We start from the raw sequence: 23,270 nt of genomic DNA on the forward strand, positions 1-23,270 counted from the left end.
GTGCCACCAAAAAATGCATCACTGCAGGTCCCACTACCATCTTCCCTTCCACTCCTCCACTCTCTGTCACAGATCACCCCTGATGCTCATCAGCCTAAACTCTCTTCCTCACCTTCCTGTAGTGACCTGGAGGCGAGCAACAGAATATTTCACTCTCTTCTCTCGGCATCTACATCATTCATTCATTCCTCCTTCCTCTTCAGCATACCTCCACCTCTTTACTGTGCACCTAGCCTTCCAGTACTTTTATTATTTCACTTTTATGCCAATCACTTGTTACATGCTTATACTCATGGCTATACTTATGTAGAAAGTCTACATTCCTGTGCACAACTAATTTCTGCATTCCCAAGCCCATGCTCTGGGAGTTTCCTGCTAGTCATCTACCAGCAAGTTTCCATTTTTTCCATCCACACACCACAGGCAGTGCACCCTGATCGTGTAACAGCATGAATTATTCCCGTTGCTGTTCGGTTCATTAAGAGGCTGCCAGGTGTCTTTCATCTGACTTCTTCATTTTGGTCCTTTGGCTTGCCAGTTTCTTGCAGCTTAAAACAATTCCAATTAGGTGGTTTTGAATTGCTTACCAGAACAGGATTGTGTGCGTACTGCCAAACCCTTTACGCAGTGCCACAAAAACAACATACAACAGTAAGTAAGCCTTCAGTTTAGTCACCAAATGAAAACAGAGCCATTCTCTGAAAATACAAACAAAAAGAGAAACACGTTATGAACATGTTTTTCTTTCTTTGACAGGAGCTACAGATAGAGATTTTTTCTGGATCTGCTTCTTTTCAGTTTTATATCCAACATCCTTCTTTCCATTTGCTCTCTCTTCCTGCCTCTCCAGCTCTATCCTGGCGTCTAGTATCTCCCTCCATTTGTATTCCTGTGTCACTCCCTCCATCTGCCCAATTCTACCTTAGAGTATCAGGGGAAAGCTGCACCTTATCTGACTTTTTCTCTATTACTATGATCAAATAGACATTCAAACCCCACCAAAAGCTACAGGTTTACTTGATGCTAAGGTGTCCTTGGCTACTGAAATGCGAGATCTCCAATGCGCCCATTGGAGTGCGACTGAGACATGTTGTATAAGTGCTTCAAGTGCTCAAGGAGAGCAGATCTATATAAGACCCATATACCATCCATGCATTTCATGTTTGTTGACTATAAGCTAGAGCTGGGCGATATGAGATTTTTTCATATCACGATATGTTTTTTTCATTTCAGGCGATAACGATATCTATCACGATATAAGCCAAATAACTATATTTGTAAGATTTAAATGTGCTGTTGCTCACAAGTAAAATGTGAAATAATCAGCAGCTTGTTTTTATTTAAATGTTTATTTCCCATAATAAGTTCAACAGGGTAGATGTACTTAAGGAACATGAGACTTTTTCAGATAAATAAAGGCAAATATTGCAAACTACACAAAAGGCAGCCGCTAAAGCGTTTAAGTTTCAAAACAGAACAAACAAAACAGACTAAATTGTCAATTCCACTTAGAAACAAAATATTAATTCTAAAAATAAATCTTAGTTTGTTTTACAGAAGAACAGACAAAACTAACTTTTGTCAATATCAAATAAACTGAGAACTAAAAGGAAATTCTCAATCTCTCCTTGTTGTATAGCTTAGCTTTTCAAACAGTTTTAACAGTTACTTTAGTCTGACAAAAGCCGAATGACGAATTAGCGCTTCCAGTCAGAGACTGAGGCTACGTCCACACGTACACGGGTATTTTTGAAAACTGAGATTTTCCGTTTTCATTTTAAAAAATAATCCCGTCCACACATAAAGGCAGAAATGAAGGAAAACGCTGCTATGAACATGCCAAAGCAGCAGGTGGCGCTAGATTCCTAACCGTGCAGAAATGTTGGCCAATCAGAAGTCTAGAAGCCTCGGTGGGAAAAAGTAAACAAAGCTGCGGCATAGAAGCAGAACCGAGTCGTATGTGTGGAGGGACAGTAACTGTGTGTATATGTAAGCATTTAAACACTGCAGAGAGTAGAATTAACAGTATTGTAGAAATTCATTTCACCGAAACAATAACGTGGCGCACAGTGTGACGCATGCACCAGTTTATTGTATTTCCAGACTTGCTTTCGGCACAATTTACAGTGCACGCTACTCTGTTTTTTGTCAGACTTGAAATAGCCGAAATACCTTCACACTACGGAACTTCTATGGCTCTTCCGTTCGACAATCTCTCCGGCATTGGAACCGTCATCCGTTTTCTCTTCGGTCACGCTCGGTTGATTTTTCTAGTCGGCACACTCATTTCCTCCATTACGCGCTGGCTCCATTACCCGCTGGCTGCTTCCCAAACAAACACACGTGCGGCTTGGCACTTGTGCTGTACGTAACAAGTCACGCGACGTGACACTGCGGCTGTGATTGGTTCGGCTCTGCGCTACTTAATTTAGATTGGCTGACCTTTTTTTTTTTTTTTTTTAAGAGGACGAGAGCGGCGAGGTCTATCGCGATAGCTTAATTTCTCTATCGAGTAAAAGTTATATCGCGATACATATCGTTATCGTTCTATCGCCCAGCTCTACTATAAGCTCTCCACGCCCCTGTTTTCTCCCCACCCGATCAGATGTCTGCCCGAATCCTTTTTTTTTTTTTTTTTTTAAAGGGAGTTCTTCCTCCCCACCATCACCACTTATTCAACATTCATTACCTGATGGCTCAAGTTCTGTTCCATATTTTCAGAGTTGTTCCTCATAGAAGAAAATGGTTTCTTATTTATGTTGTGGTGAACTGAACTGTGAAAAACATTGAATCTATTTGAACTGAATATTGGAAATTAAGTCAATGGCATCTTTGGCCTTACAGATTTGCTTCATCCATCTTTAGACATTAGACATTCTTTTGGAAATAAGACCAAGTTTGTAGGAAGTTGTAGCTTTTGACAGGTAGCCCCAACTACCACCAACTCTTTGCCATTTCTATGTGGTTATGCATGCACTATGATTTTAGTACATTTAGGTGCTACTTCACTGAGATGAAGAGTAGGAGCTATTTTTCTCCTCTGCTGATGATCCGTCCAAACAGCCTTTCTGATAATGTCTTTATAAATGCTCTGAAGGACGCCTCATGCTGCCCACACGTGCTGTGGGAACATTCAAACTGTGCTGTTACTGAACCAATCCTTGTAACTCTCCATCATAACGGTAACAGGACTTGGGGACAGGTTGACAGTTTTAAAAGCAGCACCTTTTCCCACTGCAATAAAATATCCCTTTTTACCCTGATGTCTCCCTCAGAGGAAAAAATATCCATCGAGACGACAGATAAGAAACGGCAAAAGAAATTCTAAGAAAAATGTTGCCTCTCTGCTCTGGACACCCTCTCAATATCAGCAGCTGATTCCAAACTGGGTGTTTCAACAGAAGAGTTCACAAATCTGTTCCAGTTTTTACAGCATTTCTTGCAGTTCACCTGGGAATACTGAGGGGATTAAAAACAACACTGTTGTTCTCCAAGTTCAGCATACTCAAGCACACACACAATCTCTCTAATTAGGGCTTCGTGTTCTCCATTTCTTAATCCATTTTTATCCTCCCCACCAAATGAGACACACCTAAAATTAACCTGAATCAGAGGAAGTGTTGGCATTTATTTGGCAGCACTCTGAAGAGAGCTGAGCAGTGTTAAATTAGACTGTACAAGCTTTGAATCAAAGCGATTTGTGTATCGATAAAAATAAAACAACTATTCTCATTTAGACAGATGAATGCCCATGAAGCAGCTTTATATTTAACACTTGTTGGTAGAAAAACCTTGAACAACTCTAAAAATAAACCCAGCATTCATCTTCTCTCAGACTGGGATCCAAACTTTTTTGTCTTTTGAAGAATTTCCAGAATTTATTGTTTATGGAGAAATTGAATCATATATTTTAAATAAAATACATTCCCAAGATGCTGACACGGCTCCTATATCATCCAAATAAAAGTCTCTTTATGACACATTGAGTAGTTTATAAACTAATAACACTTGCAAACAGCAGTATGATTCAAATTCCAGGCTTTCAAGCTTTGCATCAATATAAACAGACAGTAAAGATGTCTGCAGTGCACCTGCTTCCACTAACAGTGATTAAAAAGCCTTGGCCACAAGTTTGAAACCGAGTAATACCACTTATGCATATAATCACAATGTAGCTTAGGAACTATATACAACAACTATATACAACAACTATATACACATCATCATTTTACAGCTGTAATTATCGTCAGCGTATGACAAAGAATTCCTTCCTTTAAAATGTAAAAGCAATAAAAACAGCATACGCTCCGTGATTCAAAGTCAGGAATTCAGATCAAAAAAGCAGTGCAGAGCTTTTCATTCGAAAAGCTGCATCAGGATGACAGAGTCTGTGAGAGCCAAGTAAGTATAGTGCCAGTTTACAGTCAGCTACCAGTTAATTAGGTGCACCTGGATAAAACGTATGCAGGCTTGCCCTTTAAACAAACCCTCCTTCAAGAACCTCATCGAGTCAACTTCAGAGTCATCCTGGAAACTAATTTATCAACTCCATTTGTGCATACTGACTATAAATAAATAAATATATTAATTTCAGTGTGTCTCTATTCAATTACTTCCAAGGACACTTGCATGTAGTATCCCACATGCACTCCCCTGAAAACGATGAGAGTTCAGCAGTGTTGTTCACTCCAACAGAAATCAGCATGTTGTCTGATACAACATAAAGCAACGAGGTACCGAGCTGTACCTCCTGACTGGCTGTGCGGTTAAGTGTCCAAACCGAGACGTCTGGGCTCCAGTTTTGTGAGTGAAATTGTGAGAGAAGCAATTTTTAAAAAGAACAGAATAAATAAAAAAATCTTCCTTCTTTCATCACGCAGCCAAGATGCCAACTACTGAGGATGTGAGGTGCACAGCGCTGCTGTGGGGAAGTCTTCACTTATGTACACACAGATGCAGCTGAACTGGATACAAAATAAATCCCGTTGTCATCAATAAAACCTCAGATTCAGCCAAAGCTTTGCCGTACCAGTGTTCAGCTGGACGTCGTTTTACAGAGCTGTAAAAGCCAAACGCGTCAAAGCCTTAATCAATAAATCAAGAAAATGTCAGCCGCAACCAACCACAGGCTACCACACTGGCCACACGAACAGCTCCAGTATCAGTTATATCAGATCCTGTGTGTGGTTACGTGTCTCTCTCTGCACAGTGAGTTATGAACCTGCATGCAAGCGAAAACCGCATAAAAAGGTCGATTTGTTTCCCCTCAGGGGAAGAAGTTCAACTGCTGTGCTCCGCCGTGCATAGCTAGAATTTTTTGTCCCACAAGCAAAAGACAAATACCGCATTGTTAAAACATGATTTATGAAAAGACATCATTCATATTAATTTGCAGATGCATTAATCTGCATCTGTTTTTCATTTCAGAGCACTTTTTTGTCATTTGAGAACAAAACCGGTGCAGCTTTTTACTGCTCCTGCTGACGGTGATTGGTCTTTAATGACACGCCTTCCTGCAGCCATCACTGCTGAGGGACCCTTGAGCAAAGCACGAGACAGCCGATCCATCACAGAGGTGTGACTGTGGGCAGCTGTGTGAACACCAGAGAAGATTGCGAATTCCTCGTCAAATTTCCCGGACAAATCAAGTCTAAACTGGAAGGTCTCTGCAGCAGCTCTGTGCAAAGGTGAAGCCTGAAAGCGCTCAGCCTGTGGCGCGTGGTGTGGGATTGTCATGTTCAAAGAATTTGCTAGTTTATTCATTTTGTTTGATTTTTGCAAATGATGAAGCACAAAGCTGCAGATTCAGTCTGATATCCCACTCTCACAGCAGTCATCATATCACACTTCAGTTCACATCGTCTCTCCCAACTTAGCAAATTTCTCACTAGGTGTAGCAACTTTCCCGTCAGGAGGAGTGTAGAGAAAAGTTTAGGGCTCTCGCTGCGCCACACCGGAGGTCAGCACAGGGACAGATTTCTCTCTGCGAGCAGCTCACAGCGGGGCCGAGAGACAAAAGACGCATTCTGTGGCTCCGCAAGCGATTGTTAAAATCACAGCACAGCCATCATCGTAAACGAACCACACTGTGGCAGAAAAACTAATCGTGTGTGATTTTGTAAGCAGCCTCCAGCAGTGGCCAAAGCTTTAAGTCTGCTGACTGCTGCCGAAAAAGTTAATCAAACCAACAAACTAAACAACTAAATGTGATAGTCACCGTCAGACCCAAACCAATTTCCCTCTTTTTAACGATGAAGCTACTAATAACAGGTGGAGACAGTGTAGGCACAGACTCAGGATCAGTTCTGGATCTTACCTGGTCGTGTGGTGTAAATGACTTTGTAGCTTTCAAACTGTCCTTTGGGTTCTTTCCAAGACACGTGCAGCTTGGTGGGGCTCAGGACTTTGGTACGAAGCCTTCTTGGTGATGAAACTAGACATAAAAAAAACCAATACACAGCTTTACACAATAACTGTCAGTTTGATATTTAGTGTATAAATGTGCAGAATGAGTGGTTATAAAACTCCTTATCATGCACCATCAACATCCAATATTTTGCTGTAATATTGGAAATGAAACTGATGTCATCATTAATTTATTAGTAGATTGTGTCCATAACAATGGATGGAGTTCAATTTAGCCGACTGCGCGACATGGTGTCATACAGCTGCAGGAAAACGTTTCAGTCCTTTCAGATTTCCACATTTCTAATTAAAGACGACCTAAAGCATCATGTGATTTGCATCACTTCCTCCAAATAAAATGCTCAAAAAGTACAGAAAGTTAAGTTTATGTGTCATCCAGTCACAAAAAACCTCTGGCTTTTTGATCTTCAGCAAAAATTCTAAGAACTAAGAATAGCTTTGAGCACCACTACTCCTCTGTAGCTACCAAACTGATACATTTACACTCTTTTGCCTTTGTAAATATGTAACATCACAATATAACTTACTGGGTTACATTTGATTAGTCTCACAGGACTGTTGGTGATTCACACAGATAAAGATTCTGTCAGTTGTAATATTCACCTATTGTGTATGTGCAGGTATAATTTTATAAATTCAATATTCTAAAATAAAAAAAACTCCTTTGCATCTATTTTTTGTGACAAAAAAAATGATGGATCAATATAATCAGCTGCCTTTCCATGAGCCTTTCACCTCCAGCAGACTCCACCCTCATGGTGTTTTGCTCTCCGCCTGCTGCAACTTCTGGTTGGAACTACTCTTCAGCTCAAAGATGGCGGAGCTGGAGTCCGTACGATCTTTACACGACAGACTCACTGAAGAAGCAGCAGAAGGATAGCCAGCTGACAGAAAAACAAGGAACAGGAAGAGCTGGGGCTAGCTGACATTTCAAAATAAGAGCAAGGAACCTGTCCACTTCTAAACTGAGCAAGGTTGGCATTCTTTTGGATCATTTTGGCAGCTGTTAATTTATGTCTACGTATATCTGGTAAACACTGAATTCTGTGAAAAAAGGATGATTTTTTAGTTCATATTTATGCAAAAATATCTCACCAAAAACTTTCCCCTGCAACTGTACGCAACAAAACGTTTCCCCTTAATTAGTCACATAGAGCATCGGCGCTCAGGAAGTTTTACAATCTGCACGTTTCACAGAATCTGCTCTCCGTCTGTTTTACTTCAACACACTCGTTCATCCGCTGAGCGCAAAACACAACTGTGACTGACTCGAGTTAGATTGAACTCCCTCCAGAGTTATGATGGCGTCGAGGCAGGCGATCCATCTGTGCTTTTAAACCGTAAGGAAAGAGGAGAAAAAAATAAGGAAGGATAAATTGTATCTCATCCAAGTAGAGGATACACATCAGAGAGATTAGCTTGCACAGATGTCACATTAAAAAAAAGCCCCAAAAGTCCCATTTTCCTCCTTTTCCTCATCCTCGTCTTCCTGCTCTGTGCTTGTCTCCTGTCTGCATCAAAGCGACACCCCTGCCTCTCATCCTGATTAGTTGTTGTCCCCGTCCGCACCCTAGAGGGCTACATATCCCCCCTTTCCCGCCTTCCATTCTTCACCTATATTCATTTTCTCCAGCTTACGTGCTCACTGTCACCTCATCTGTCCCCGAGTTGTATTCCATATATCCTTGCTTGTCCTGATCTCATTTTCTTTCCCTTTTTATTATTTTTTTCTGCATCTGTGCTTTGAAATATGTCAGGGTGAGAAGAGGATAACAAAAAGGAGGGAATGCGACTTCTTTTTAACTGTTAAGAGAAAAAATAACAAAGGAACCAAAAGGAAAGACGCTGGAATAGCATCTCCACACTATTCCTCTCCTGTCCTCAGCAGGAGCACCTGATCCACTGAGCTGCACAATGTCCACACACACTTTACAATGGCCTCAACCTGTGCACAAAACCTCTGAAAGGTCAACAACACTGCATTGGGAGAACTTTGTTTTCACAGTTCACCAAGCGTGTATGTGGCGTTGTTGTGTTTTTGCATAGACGCTGGTTTAAAACACAGGGATAAGGCTATTGTAAAGCACTGCAACGGCAGAAACCACATTTCCAGAGTCAACAACCAAAACAGCCTATCATTTCCACACCAGCAGCGCCAAATCCCAGATAATAAATATGTATTATTCCCCAGTTTACTTTGGTTAACTGTGGAAAAAAAAGAAAAGCCAGGGGGTGGAAAATAAGATATGAAACCCACAAACTCGTCTCTGTGTTTGTGTACTCATTATGAGGTGAGCCATCTGCTGCTGCCGACTTCTTTAAATACCTACACGGAGATTGACGCCTGCTGTAGCTCAAAAGCTCAAGAGCGGAGTAAACAAGAGCCTTGTAAGAATGGTTCACCCAAAAAAACCCAAACTGTGGGTAAAGTCACCTCTTACAGAATTCTTTTACTGCTTTATATCTGCATGTGTGCATGCCGCTTTCTCCAGGTGTAACATGATAACGTATATCAATGTTAAACATGAAACTGGCACGTTTGAAGAGAAAGTAACAGTTTTAGGTCGATTTAGATGGCAATCAAAGATTTAGTCAAGCCGATAAGGCTCATCACCCCAATCCTCTGCAGCATTTTGAGTGAACCACCTCTTTATGCAAAGAGATTATCTGCAGAAAACTACTCATGTAGGTATACAAAGAAACTTGAGCTCAGCACAGGAAGGATAATCCTGATTTTAGTGGAGAAGATATGAAGCTGGTGCATTCCACAGCAGACAAATATACAGAAACACACATAAGGAATACAGTACCAGTGATTGCACCAACCTGCGGATGAGAATGAGGGCTGCATGGGATTTCGGCTCAGGTATTACAGATCTCTGTCTTGGAAACAAAGGATGCTCTCTCGTCTGAAGAGAGCTGCTCAAATCCCAAATGATTCGAGAAGCAGATTTCGCACGGCTCTGTTTGTAGTGTGGTTGAACTCGGTCGCGTGTTCCCGTGTGCCACATCTGCATATGTGTGCATTAATTATGTATACGTGTCCGCAGCTGGAAGCAAGTGTTTTCTGATGTTTCCACATTAAAAAAAACATTCTTCATGCATTTTGTTCCGGGGAACTCAGGTGGTTGTTTTGAAACCTGCCGATTCCTTTGCAGCTCCATGCACACATGCCTTTTACACACACACTCACAGAAAGCCGTGGATCTTCTCTGCAGGATTGTATTATCACGCAGAGACAAGTATTGGACGGCGAGCGAAGAGCCTGGTGACGACAAAAGGCCTCACCAGTAGAGATGGGAACTTAATTCTCATCTATTTTTCATGAAGAATCCTGTGCAAACAGCCGAGGATGGAGAAGGGCCCCACCGCACCCTCCGCGAGCGGTGTGGCAAGCCGGAAGTGCAAAGTTTGAAGTGCATTTAAAGTCAGTGAGAGCAGACTAAAAGGGCAATATTAGGCAAAAGGGCAACAGTGAGCAGAGAGGAAAGAATAAGGAATGAGAAGGTTTAACAGGAACTATTAAAAAACAAGCTGGAGAGTTTTCTGCAAATCAAAGTCACTTTGAAAAATACTCTGACACTGAGGTTCTTGTTACCAAACACACTCTCATCTTAAAGATGCAACACAGGACATTTTAACACCATTTTTACACATCGGGATAATTACTGCACAGCACTCCTTATTTTTCCTTCCCATACCTAACACCACGGCTTGAGGTGGAAAAAGGTCTTTAATTGTTTTACACCACAAAACAAGAAAGCAGTGCTGAAGGCAAACTGTGCTGTCAGTGACGGAAATGAATATTGGAGCTCAACAGGTTTGAGTCACTGCTCATTTCTTTTGCTAGGAAAATGGGAAAAGCTAGGGGTGTCCAACTCCAGTCCTCGAGGGCCGGTGTCCTGCAGCTTTTAGATCACCCTGGGTCAACACACGTGGATCAAGTGATTAGTTCATTACCAGCCTCTGGAGAACTTGAAGACATGTCGAGGAGGTAATTTAGCCATTTGAATCAGCTGTGTTGGATCAAGGACACATCTAAAGCCTGCAGGACACCGGCCCTCGAGGCCTGGAGTACCCCACCCCTGGCTCAGACCCTCTTAGGAAAGCTGTCTGACTATTTGTTTAACTAGTCTTCAGGAAAATTTCTCCAGGCTTCTTCAAGGACATTCAAAGTTCTCATTTGGATGTTGGCTGTCTTACGTTTCACTCTATGTTAAGATCACTCCACACAGCTTCCATCATGTTGTGGAGCCCGCTCATTGACTGGTCCAGGTATCCCTTACTGCACTGGCAGTGTGTTTTGTGATACTGACTTTGCAATCAGACACTAGAGAGTTACTGTCCGAGACCGTTTGATGCTTTAGTGAACAATGAATGGATGGACTGAAGAACCAGACGTATCTCTCAGGTCTCGTGTCCTGTCTTTTAGATACTTTTCACTTGCTGTAAATAGTTTTCTTTTGAATCTTGCTTCTTCGTCTCCCACACTTGTTCAATTTCCTCAGTGTTTTTTAATGACACACTGCCGAGATACGCCAAGATTTCAGTGAACATTTTGGGAATCAGCTTGTTGGTGCAAAAATGCCATTTTATGCCTGTCAAACTGTTATCTTTGGCATTTTCTGTAGTTTCAACTAAAGAAATGGGAACAAATCATATGGTTTGTGACAGGCTGTAACAAAGTGGCTTAAAATACAATGTAAAAATGTCTGTTTGCTAAGATGTTCCCTTGGGTTAGATCACTTTTATATGCTTGAATGAATCATAAGTCAGCATTAAGTGGCTCAACAAATCTCTGATAATGGTAAGTTACAAAGACGGGTCTGAAAATGAATAAAAAAAGTAACCAATGTCTAAAAAAAAACAGTGAAAGACAGTCAAGACTTTTGCAAGTAACATCTCAATAAACAATAACTATTATGATGATAATCTTATAATTATTTATTTGATAACTTTGGCCATCATTCCACACGTTTCATTCCCTTTAATCCCAGAAGTTCTCTTAACTAAACCCTTAAAATGACTTCAAAATAACGTTGGCATTTGACCACACTCATCATGCCTGTTCCCCCCCCCCTGGGTTTAGATACCTGCTCCTTTATGTCTGCAGGCAACAAAGAAATGAAAAGCTCCTCCAAAGCTGGGCCTGAGCCTTTGAAATCATTCTTTGACCTTTTTTTTTTTTTTTTTTTAATGACAGGTGCTGAGCTCGAGGGTAATTTAAGACAAGCGCAGAGTAATTTCTTAAAACAGCCTCAACTTTAACATGAAAAGCTGAGGAATGGCTATAATATATCAGAAACAAATTCATATCTATTTAAATTATCCATAGATATGAAGCAAAGGAACCATTTCCACTTATTTATTTTTTTATTTTTTCTTTGTGCCATAAAGTTTCTTCTTCTCTGCAATAAATCAGAGCCATTGCAGTGAGCAGTTTCACTTGTGGGAGCTGTCCAAGCTGCTCGGAAACCTTTAGCTCTTCCCAGGTCACTGCTGTAGCCGAGGCTCACGCACTATAGCCTCTTCACTGAGGAATGCTGCGGTTTCTCTCAGTTTACTCGCACTTTAGCCAAAACCTAGCAACTCTCCTTATTGTGAAAGAGTTATTCTGTTGTTTACTAGACTTATTCTCTCTGCAGAGCGACGGGTGAATATGGACATTATCCCTCCAGGCTTATCAGGGTAATATCCTCACTAAAGGAATTGATCTGTTCCAGTGCAAAACATTTTGAAAACCTTCAAAAAAGCATGTTTGGTGAATTTTGCTTATTTTTGTCCAGAACACGGACTCACAAAAGACAGCGTTTCACTTCCTGTTCACTTTCTCAAGTTTCTCTTCCTCAAATGTTTCACATCAAGAGTTTTACTTCCCAGTTATCATATATAGAATAAAATAATCATAATGTAATAATGTTCATGGTAATGAAAAGAAGCCTTGGTGTCACAATTTAATACACCGAGGCGACGCAGAGTTTCTCAACATATTGTTGTAAATAAGAAGGAAAACCACCATTGTACTCTAACACTCGGCTTTGTCACTATTCAACAATATCAGACACCACAAACATAAAAAGTGTCACTTTTGTGGTTGAATATATTAATCGTGTCGAGCTAATTAAAAATATGACTGAATGAGATTAGAGTTGGATTAATATGAAACACAGTGCAGGGTAAAGGGTGGGTGGGCAAGCAGACCGCCCATGTACTGTCCTAGCTTTAGTGACTAGCTTCCAGCCAATCATGACGAGGTATACCCGAGTCACCTGGTAGCGGGCACAAAGGTAAACCAACTACGGTAAGCTCATTTTCACACAGGACGAACTTTCACACTCTCAACATGCTATTATGGCGTGGCACAGCATCGGCCCAAGTCCTGAGTGTGTGGCTGTGGAACAGCACCAAGCTTTGGTTTTCAGCAGGTTTAGAAACACTTCATGTTCAGTGTTGCCAAAAACCTTTGAACGTTAGCCAAAGCAGAAGGTGTTTGGATGGAGCGCAAGTACCTGACTGTGTTCAAAGCAAAACACTTTTGAGTATGTTAGAGGGTGTTTTTCCCCACCAGACGTGACGCTCGACACATTAAGGCTGATTCCAAACTTCATCTGAGATCCATGTGGTCAGGTCAAACTCATTCAGCTCAGCCGATTCAAGACACGTCATGAATATCAATCAGTCATTTTCATTCTTGACAAAAGGTCTAGAAAAATATGGTGTTTAAGGTTGTTCGTAATGGTGTTAAGATGAAGAGTCATCTCTCACTAACAAGGTAATATATTCAATCCTAAATGGGTTAAACAGGGTGAAAGACAACGTCGGCATGTAGAGTGATTTAAAAAAAAGAGGGAAAACAACACAAACAGCTGCTGATTTAAGAGTCATGGTGAAGCATGTTGATAAACTTGATCAAATTTAGATTCGGGACTTTTGAAGATCTCACAGCTTCTAACAAGGGTTACACAGACATTTGTCACTGTCATTTCAACACTCCACGGTAACTCATAAATAAGATGAACACGTGTATTTTTTAACACTGTGACAAAACGTGCCACAGCAAAGCGATTCGGCTAAGCGACGGCAAAACTGGTTTTCTCATTCCGACTTTGGCATCGAGGCTTTTCCCAGAGAAACAGACAAAAGGATCAAGAGAATAAAAACAACCTTTTTTCCAGAACAAAGCTGCACATCGAAACAGTCACAGTGAAATTCAGATATGTGACCTGCTGAGTAAAACTGTGGCTGCAAAGTATAACAGCTTCACATTTAGAGAGCGGGACCACACTGAGGTTTATCCAACCAGCAATTAACTTTAGGAGAACGCTAAAGCACAAAAGGTTCTGCAGGCTTTCTAGCCATTTGATACCATTATGATATCAACCTCGACTTTTTATGGCTATATTTGGTCCTGATATGGAGACCCCTCGCTGGGCTTCTTTGACACCAAAACGGTGGGCCCAAGAAAATTCTGCTGGATGTTACCATCATGGAAAGCCTGCAAAACCCCGTTTTCTCTGGCAATGATCCATCCATTCTGATGTTATCAGCCCATTAAACGCATGTTATCAGTCAGTATCAGCCCATACATGTCAATGATATGCAGTCATCAGTAGCACTTTTCGAGCTTTGGCATCTTTTTGTACCAATCAATAATACTGTCTTTTATTCTATACACTTTCATTACCGTGTCGTTTACGGCCCATTCAGACTTACCAATGAACCTGCGATGCATGTCTTTGGAGTACCAACCCAAAGACATGCATGATACTACACCATCTAGCAGCTTACTAGGCTGTTATCCATGAGGGAGAAAGACAGATTGGAGATATAGGAGACCTCTAGTGGTTGCAAAAAGGAGTGCATGGAAAATCTCCGTTCGTGCTATTAACTAGCTTTGTAGGATAGCTTTAAATATGTGAAAGGGTGCACATGACTATTATTTATTTATTTTAAATTGGCCATGCTAGTTTCCCCATCTCAGTGCTGTATACACTTTTTCAATCATTTTATCTTCTTTGTCAGGTCCACATTCTCTTTTGAAGAAATTTGTAACTTTGGGTTACAAATGAAATCCCTACAACATCCAAATGTAACTTTTCACCTGGAAACACTTTGACCATTACTCCCATTTAACAGTGTGAAAGGAACAAGGAACGTCATATGTAGGAGGCCACCTACAGGCGACATGTTTGGGACTGATAAGGTCCAATCAGTGGAATGATGAGATTTAAAAGAAAGTGGAAGACCTTGTATGGCCTGTGTTCAACACTCACTAAATCCTGGCTTCTATAAGTAACAGTCTGGGGAAGTCAGTGGATGGATGTAGCTTTGCAAAACCTTGGACTGAAAATCCAGACTAGTCCTACATCGTCAGGTAGCCCCGTTCCTCGCTCTTCTACACAGGAGAAAATCTATACATGTGCAAATCCTGACAGTTTAGCACACGGTCTGAAAGCTCTGGCTTTCCCTGTGGGGTATCATTAGGGAACTTCATGGTTAGGCCTGCCGGGCTGTGTATAAAAAGCTCTGCTTGGGCCCAGTGTGGTGAACTGGGATTGTTGATTCTTGAGTGGACAGCAGGATAGCAGTGATACTTACCTTGGCCTTGTGCTGTGTGAGGGAACACAGAGATGAGAAAGAAGCCCAGCAGGCAGAGACTCAGTCTGACTGTGAACCACATCCTGATACCAGCAGACCGAAGGACACGATACACCTGATTGGTAAAGCAGTACAAGAGGAGAAAGCAGACAACAGGGTGGAAAAAAGAGGAAGTAAAAAAAGAAATGAACGAGCAGGAAAGGACGGGTCAGGGCGTGAGATTAGGAGGCAACAGAACAGGAGTCAGACAACCCAGAGAGGATGACAAAGGAAGTAAAAGAACGGAGTAGAGAGAGGTGAAAGAAAGAGGAGCAGAAAGGAAAGAATGAGGAAGAGGACAAAGCAGGATGTGAGGGAGGATGGAGTAGTGCAAAGATAAGAAAAAGGAGGGAGGAGGAGAAGGGGGAGTGAGAAAGGGAGCCATGGCAGAGGAAGGTGAAGAAGATGAAGACATGGAGAAAAACATCATGTCATCCTGTTATCATAAGTTAAATTCAGTCATTTCTGTCCATGTTTATGAATCCATTCACAGTTAAAACACATTCATATTCTGAATGTGCAGAAATATGAAGGCAGACGTGTTTGTGGAGCTTTGCACTGAGATCTTAATGGAGATGTGACGATGTGATCTCTGGGCCACTGCAGGACTACAGTGCCCCTCCCATCACATTCCTTTGGGTTGTGACTGTGTTAAGTGTCTTTCTATGCTTACTGTCACAATTTTCACCCCACAGCAGGACATTGCAAAGTATTTTTTTATCAATGTAAAAGAAATAATGTGGTAAATTCTAAACATTTATAGAACTGAGTTATTACTCAAATATAATACTTCTGTAAGAATTTCAAGGTAAATAAAGTAAAGCATGTTTACTCCTGCAAATGTCTGAGGGAAACATTCAAAAAATGTATTAAATAATACAAATAAAAATAATTGCAGTTACTTGTTCGTTACAGCACCTACACGTTTGTCTCAGAAATGGCTGTGTCTGTTTCTAATATTCGGTTCTTTAGCCAATTTTCTGATATTTTTGATGTGATATATTCATCGCCCCAGTATTAAGACCAACCGTTTCTGCTGCCATCAAACAGATTTTGCTACTGAGAGCAATACTGCTTTAATATTTCTGAAGAAATTAAAGTTAAAAAAGAGAAAACAAATATTTAATGTCCAGTTTTTGTAATAATGCAGGAAGGACTTGGGCTGTTAGGACGCTGATCAGCTTCTAACACGTGTTAAGGCACCGCTGAAGATCTGCTGGGGTCGTGAATACACTGACAGCTAAACCAGCTCCTCAGTGAGGAGAAGCCCGGACGCTGCGCGTTCAGTGGAATCGGCTTTTGCGCACTCCTGCACAGCCACCCGGTGCTAACAAACACTATAACACATGCTACGCCATCTCTCTCCGCACCTCTTAATTACAGTAAATAAAAGCAGCGGAAGTTTCTTAATTGAAAAGAGCGCAGGTGAGGTCTGCACGCTGCGCCACCCGCAGCACCACAGCGCGTGGAAGTGGGGAGAAAAGGGTCGCAGATTTTCAAAGCTGATTTCGGAACAACTGTGCGGCGTGTGAATAAAGAGCAGCTTTACCTTCTCAGTTCATAAGTTTGCAGGTTCCGCGGCTCTCCTCCTGACAGCTGTGTGGCGAGCTCAGCAGTCCCCACAGCGACTCTGATTCACACTGTTCACCAACTCCGCTCTCGACCCCGAGACAAGTTACACGGAGTGCTGCGCGGGACTGCCGATTCAAAATTTCAAAATAAAGTTACAAACTTGCTACAACATGTTTCATCCTTCTTGGCCAGTTTCGTATTATGCAGAAGGAGCCAGTGCGCACCAGAACAATAAACACGACGACACTGCTGTGATTCTGATGTCGTCTGAACTCGCTTTGATTGGTCCAGTTTTGCAGTATTGAATATTAAAATAGTAGTACATACAAAACACACGCTTACGTGTTGTATATGATGTAGGACGATGAATCCAGTTCAACAGACTCTGAAGGACCCACAAACCATTACCAGCCTCCCAGTGAGCCGCTGCTGAGCAAACACGTGAACATGTTTCAGCTCCGAGCTCCAGCTGGTGCATTTATGTAGACCTTAGTAAAGACACAGGCACGCGCTGCAGTCCAGAAGCTATGAAAGGAAAAAGTCCGAAACAAACAAACAAACAAACAACAACATACTTTCAAAGTTCTTGTTTAGTTAGTTTGTTTTAAGTGTTTTACAGGAAGTTGAGTTTAACTTGTGTCGTTATCTAAAGAGATTAAAGGTAGAAATAAATCTACTGGAAAAGAGGCAAATTATTTATTGTGTATTTATTTTATAATTAGTCTGATTTCTTTTTAGAGATCTGTTTCTCATCCTGTATTCACTGCCCGTCATTTTATAGACGGTCAGATTCGGATTTTAAACAGGTTTTTGCGTCCTCTCATTACTCAGATGAGCTACATGTAACGTATAACAGACCTAGAGCAGGGCTCGATGCGCGTTACAGTCTCTCTTTTAATTTGAAGGTAAAAGTGTCTCACTTCCCACCTCTCTGTGGTACTTTGTATCCAAGTTAACTTCTTCCGTAAGACTCCCTTCAGTTGAGACTTGCAGTGGATTGATGGGTGTTTCCCGCTTCATTCACCATCCACGCCTGCAGCTATTCATTCCTTTTACCTCATTTAAAGCGAGACGAGGCAGCAGAAAAATGCGTTTGAGCGGCAGGCAGATTGAGCACCGACAGGAGCGAAATGTGTGTTTCTGTGACCCCTGGGTAAATGCTCCGAGACGCCCAATATGATCCTGTTAATATGCCTCCTTCAGTTTGGGGCAGGTGGCTCGTTGTAAACCTAAAAATCCATGACAAAGGAAGATGAATGGGACTTTCTTTGCGAAACATTATTGGCTGAATAGCAACTGTCACTAAGATCCATTGGAGGGTGGTGAAGGCACAAATGAGCTGTAGCTATGGCGAATTAAAAATTAAACATCTGCATTTATTCCCTCTTCATCTGAGAAAGAGAAACACAGAAGGCAGTAATTTATACCTTATATAAAACGGAATAAAACCGAATGTCGAAACAGACAATTTCATTACTGTTTTGAAAAATATATTCTCATTTTGAAGTTGATGCCTGCAGCATGTTGGAAAAACAAACAGAAAGGTGCTGGATGAGCTTTGTCTTCACAACACTAGATGTTCAGGAAGTGATGAGGCCCAGTTTTCACAGTTTTCTCCAGCTGTAGGATTTTAAAACGTACTGCACAGTCATGCATGCAGAATGTGTGACTTTTGTCATCTGCTCAAAAACCCAGCTGCAAACAGTTTACCGTTAATGGCGTCTTCACAGGTGTGCAGGCTGCTGTGCCATGTTCAGTTCTGATTGGTCAAACCCAGGACAGTTTGGCGCGCTCTCTTTATTAAACGAGCTCAGAGACGCATTTGTGGGTTGAATGTTTTCATTGCACAGTAGAATTTGAGCTGACTTTGTGGATGCAGCAATAAATGTGTTCATTCAAAGCTGCCTTTGGGTTCAAAAACCACTTTGCCTCGTGTGCAGAGACTGAATGATATTGTGCACCACAGAAACAAAATTGGGAAACATTATTAAAATACTGCTAAGCTATTTGCCACGGCAGTGAACGCTTCTCCATCTTTGCTGAATCCAGCCTCTTTATGATGTCTGCGATTATGTTTTTATACCCAATCATGTCACTAATTACACTTGTTGGTTAAATGTTAAACTATTTTCCTCATCTGTTTTTGCTGCTGTCACTCACAACTTAGCTATGTCAACAAAAAGTAGTCCCTACAATATCTAGATGCCAGTTTCCAAACGCAAAAATAATCCAATGGGTAAAATCAAAAACACAAGGGGAAAGGACTCGAGAACACACAGGGAGGCAAAACCAGGAACTTGCGCTGATTGTTGGGTTTTTCTCTGTATGTATTATTGGAGGGTCCACCTTACTGTGTAAAGCACTTTGAGGTGACTGTTGTTGTGATTTGGCGCTGTATGAATAAAACTGAATTGAAAAATTTACCAAGGCAACAACAACTAGTCAAAGTCTAAACATGTAAAAGAGACAAAAGGAGGAACACCAGGAAAACCATTGCTGAACCACCGACTTTCATTCCTCCACCTGCTCCTGACTATCAGTACAGATTGTCTGCGAACCTCATAGTTTATAGACAATCCTGCTTGACCTCAACTCAGAGTTCATCCATTGTGATCAGCACTAGCAGTACACTGGGTTATAACCTAAGGCTGGGTTGGGGAAACCACTACTTAAGCTGATAACAGTAATGAAAGGCAAGAACCAAACACAAAAAACCAAAACTCGTCATTACCAAAGCCATAAATTAAACTCACTAACCAAAGACTTAAAAATGAAAGAACTAAGACCTACATAATACTAAAATAATAGAAACTCAGAAAATTCAACAAACACATAATCAAAACCTGAAAAACTAGAATAAAAGAAGAAATAGCAACACGACAGGGACCAGAAACCCAGGGACTGTGACACCGTCAAGGCTTTTGTTGGCATTAAGATGAAAAAGACGCTACATTTCCCTTTTCCCTACATTTTAAATTGCTCATTTCTTCACCGATCATGTCATCTTTGGGATTTCACAGCAACATAGTAACAACCACACAGAAGTTTCAGCACTGAATGAGCAGGTGTTGCTATCTTTGAGATAGTGCAGAGCCTTGAATGAATAATGGGCTTTGTGACCTGAAGGTGAAGGTTAAGTTTCTTTTGTGCCTCGGATATTCCGGGTTTGTTTGGTGAGCATGTTGCTTTTAACAGTAGAAATTGAGGTCTTTGGAGTCTCTTGTATTATCATAATCATAAATATTTAACAGGAAAAATGTGTTCCCCTCAGATGTTGAGTTTCATGGCTCTCAAACAGCAGCTTGAATAAACAGTGTGTCTCACTGAGTTTTCTTCAATGGGAGTTTCTGTCCAAACTGTATTTTTAGAGTGCAGTGCACCTCAGAGCATATTACACTCACACCGACAGAGCTCGGGAGAGTTTACTGTAATCTGAATAGGCACTAGTGCAAATACAGTACAGTATGTGGTGTCGTGTGACATTTATAATTAGGCGTGTGCATTAAACATTATCTTTTTCATCTTTGTGACAAAAAATAATCTAAAAAGCAGATATTTGCTGTCATGACTCTTCTCTGACTGTCTGGTTGCAGCCAGGCTGATTTCTCATGCCAACATTTCTCTGTCTGATCGTGTTGTGCAAGAAAACTCTTTGTTGGGAATATAAGCAAAGTGTCTCCTTGTGCACTGATCAGCCAGCGAGCCAAGGCTTCATTATGTGACAGGGTTCAGCTGACGGGAGCCTGTGGCTGGTCATAGATGAACCGACTGAACCACAAGATTCAAATGAACACAAATTATATTTCTGCTCATGCTGAAGCTGAAAATATGACCCTGTTCACCTGCAGAGTCACAGATAGAGTCTCGCAACACGTCTTGATTGTGACTGAAAGGAAAATAATAATGATGCGCTCCCCCACCGAGGATACAGAGGGCTGCGTGAAGCACACTGACACGGCTCTACGAGGATGACAGGGAGACATCATCAGTCTCAACGGGACAGCAGTATGTATGAAATTATTCTGCATAATCTATTCAACAACACTTCAAAGAATATCATTTACAGATTACTCCCACAGAGCATCTGTTCTTATTAGCGTTTACTATGCAAACTATAAACTATAAATATGGTTTATAGTTTCACAGTATCTACTAAAAAAGAGGCTTTTTGGTGGACCTTGGTTCTGCCAGTAGGGGGCAGTGCAACAAAGGTGATCCATAGTTTTTGCAGCACTGACAGCGCAGCTTCAAAGACATATTTACAGTCTGTTTCTGTGTTTGACTTAAAGCTTCAGTTGTAACCAGTCAAACATCTGTGTGAAGGACTCTTTTACATCCTGGATTCTCTTCTTACCTAAAAGTTAAAGATTTGAACTGCAAGTATTGTTTTCGATACTGCAGCTACTTTAGAGGCTAGTCACGGTTCAACAGACAGCACACACAATTGCAAAGCTGCACCTGCATATACTCTGAGACCTGCAAACACTTTGCAAACAGTAATTAACCTTTAGAAATGAGAAATAGCTGCTGAGAAGCTTATTTACAGATTCTCTGTTTAGATGTCAGGAGGCATATGTGTGATTTTAAGAATATTTCATTTAGTAACCAAACATTTCTTTGGACAGCTCTTTCTCGGCTCACTTCAGCAGGTTAATTTAAAAGAAAACAACACATCACGCTGTCCTACAGCCCATTTTCAAACCCTTCATTGTCTTAAAATTGAAACATTAGAGTCATGTGACATCAACAGAAACAAATCCTGCTCATCAGTTTGCTCTTTCAAAAAACAAAATCTTTAAAAATTCACCAAAGCCTTGGTAGTTTTTTGTCATGTTTATTTGTTTCTGTAAACGGCTGTGCTAGATTATATTTTAAGCTCATGCAAAAGACATAACTCAAAGTTAATCTCTCCCGTCTATTTACATCACAGCAATGTGATTGGACTGATTTTAATTGTTCCAAAGCAACAATAATAAAAAACACCAAGCTGCGAGAAGCTGCTGAGCACACTGCTGGTTCTGTGTGTTCCTGTTCTTCCACATCTGAGCTTTTGTCCTGCACACACTTACTGTGTTAGCAGCTCGTTATTATTCCGTCTGTCCAACACGTTGCTGTTGGCGTAGATATCACAGTAACCACGATCGTGCTTGAAACAGAGCCGCGCAGCTGTAAGTGCAATACTATCCCCCCCTTTATCACTGCCACTGTTAGCTGTCAGCACATCTGACACCATCCAGGGGAGTAAGAGTAAAATATCCTGAAATCATGTCCTGATGTTTATTTCCTGACTGGGATCCAGTGTGACTCTGTTCTAGCATTACTATGCTGCCCTTCCTGACAGTACATTCATGCACTCTTCATAGTGACAGTGAATTTATTATACAACAATCACTATCATGCCAAGCCTCGATTCTTTCATGAGATTTAAAATATTAGATATGATCTTAGCTGTAATGGTGGGGAGCAGTTTTTGAAGATATTGGTTTCTAAATGATAACGACTCGAGTAGCTTCTGAGCCTTCGGTGAGACTTGTGCTGGTCTGATGTCCTGTAGTGTTCAAGTGTTTTGTTTTAATATGTCAGCCTGTTTAAGATGCCATCAGTTTATAACCTTGAATGTTTCTGTCATCATCAGATGCTGTGGTTTCTGTAGAAGTCGTTAACTTTGTCCATTGGTCTCTGTGACCTGATTATAATCACTTGCAGTAGTTTATGACAAATTCTATTGCTTTGTTGTTTACTAAGGTTTATTTTCCTTTCTACTGGCTGGTAATAGTTTTTTAATCTCATCCTGATGACACATGTCACTATTTATCTGCTCTGAAGTAGCTTTGCATAATTCACGAGCCCTCGATTCATCCTCTGTATGAAATAAGCTGCTTTAGCTACTTTAAGACAAAGTTCATCTGAATGATCTTCCTCTCACGAACAAAATCAGAATCAGAATCAGAATCAGAAAGGGGTTTATTGCCAAATGTTGAGCAGGTTTACAACATTAGGAAATTGCTGCGGTGCTTTAGTGCAAACATAGTGTCATAAATAGCACTTAAATAGACATGAAAAAATAAAAGTAGGGATAAGAATTAAAAGTGCTACGTAGAAAGATATGTGCATGAGCTATACATGAGATTTTAAGGTTTTAAAGTGGGCAGGTGCTCCTGTGCTCACAGCCAGAGCTGTGTTACATCATGTTGGCAGGCTTGTGTGTTTGTGTTGAATGTGTTTTCTGAAACTCCCTCAAACTTTTTAAGATAAGATGCCACTCTTGAGACGAGGGCAAGAACCTGAATATGACAATAAGAGATAGATCTGCCATTAGTGAGGCGTGAACACTTGAAGTAAAAGCTGTGGTAGTGATGAGCAGGGCAGCGGAGAAAGTGACGCTGAAAAGGTGAAACAAAGCTCTCAAACTCGCCCCTGTCAGCAGCTGCAGGGATAAAGGGTTAAAAGTAAACAGAGGACAGTGAACTTTGCTCCTCGGGGTCGACTGTAACATCACTTCTTCTTGGAACAGCAGTGCACATTCTGCAACTCTGAGATCATTAAAGCCTGTTTTTATGAACTGGCTGTTTTTTTCTAACTTACATTTAACCAAGAAACTCTTGAGATGAACGGTTAATTATTAGTCAGCGTTA

At 41.1% G+C, this 23,270-nt stretch overlaps 1 protein-coding gene across 7 annotated transcripts in view; it reads right to left on the bottom strand.

Moving 5' to 3' along the window:
• col14a1b (collagen, type XIV, alpha 1b) overlaps positions 1-18,377 on the bottom strand; it is a 161,878-nt gene extending 143,501 nt beyond the window's left edge. For 4 of the 7 annotated variants that reach the window (XR_003271026.1, XM_026156697.1, XM_026156696.1 and 1 more), the window contains exons 1-6: positions 18,346-18,377; positions 17,563-17,864; positions 16,978-17,160; positions 16,613-16,760; positions 15,025-15,139; positions 6,317-6,433 (exon numbers count right to left, since the gene is read on the bottom strand). Coding sequence is in view for 6 of the 7 variants with exons in the window: in XM_026156697.1 (XP_026012482.1) it covers positions 6,317-6,433; positions 15,025-15,106 (199 nt within the window). In the remaining variant the exon portion in view is untranslated. The remainder of the gene's footprint in view (positions 1-6,316; positions 6,434-15,024; positions 15,140-16,612; positions 16,761-16,977; positions 17,161-17,562; positions 17,865-18,345) is intronic. The other 3 variants (XM_026156695.1, XM_026156694.1, XM_026156700.1) reach the window with 2 other exon arrangements.
• Positions 18,378-23,270: the final 4,893 nt, after the last annotated feature.

This window comes from Astatotilapia calliptera, chromosome 22, assembly GCF_900246225.1.
Source record: "Astatotilapia calliptera chromosome 22, fAstCal1.2, whole genome shotgun sequence".
Lineage (NCBI taxonomy): Eukaryota > Metazoa > Chordata > Actinopteri > Cichliformes > Cichlidae > Astatotilapia > Astatotilapia calliptera.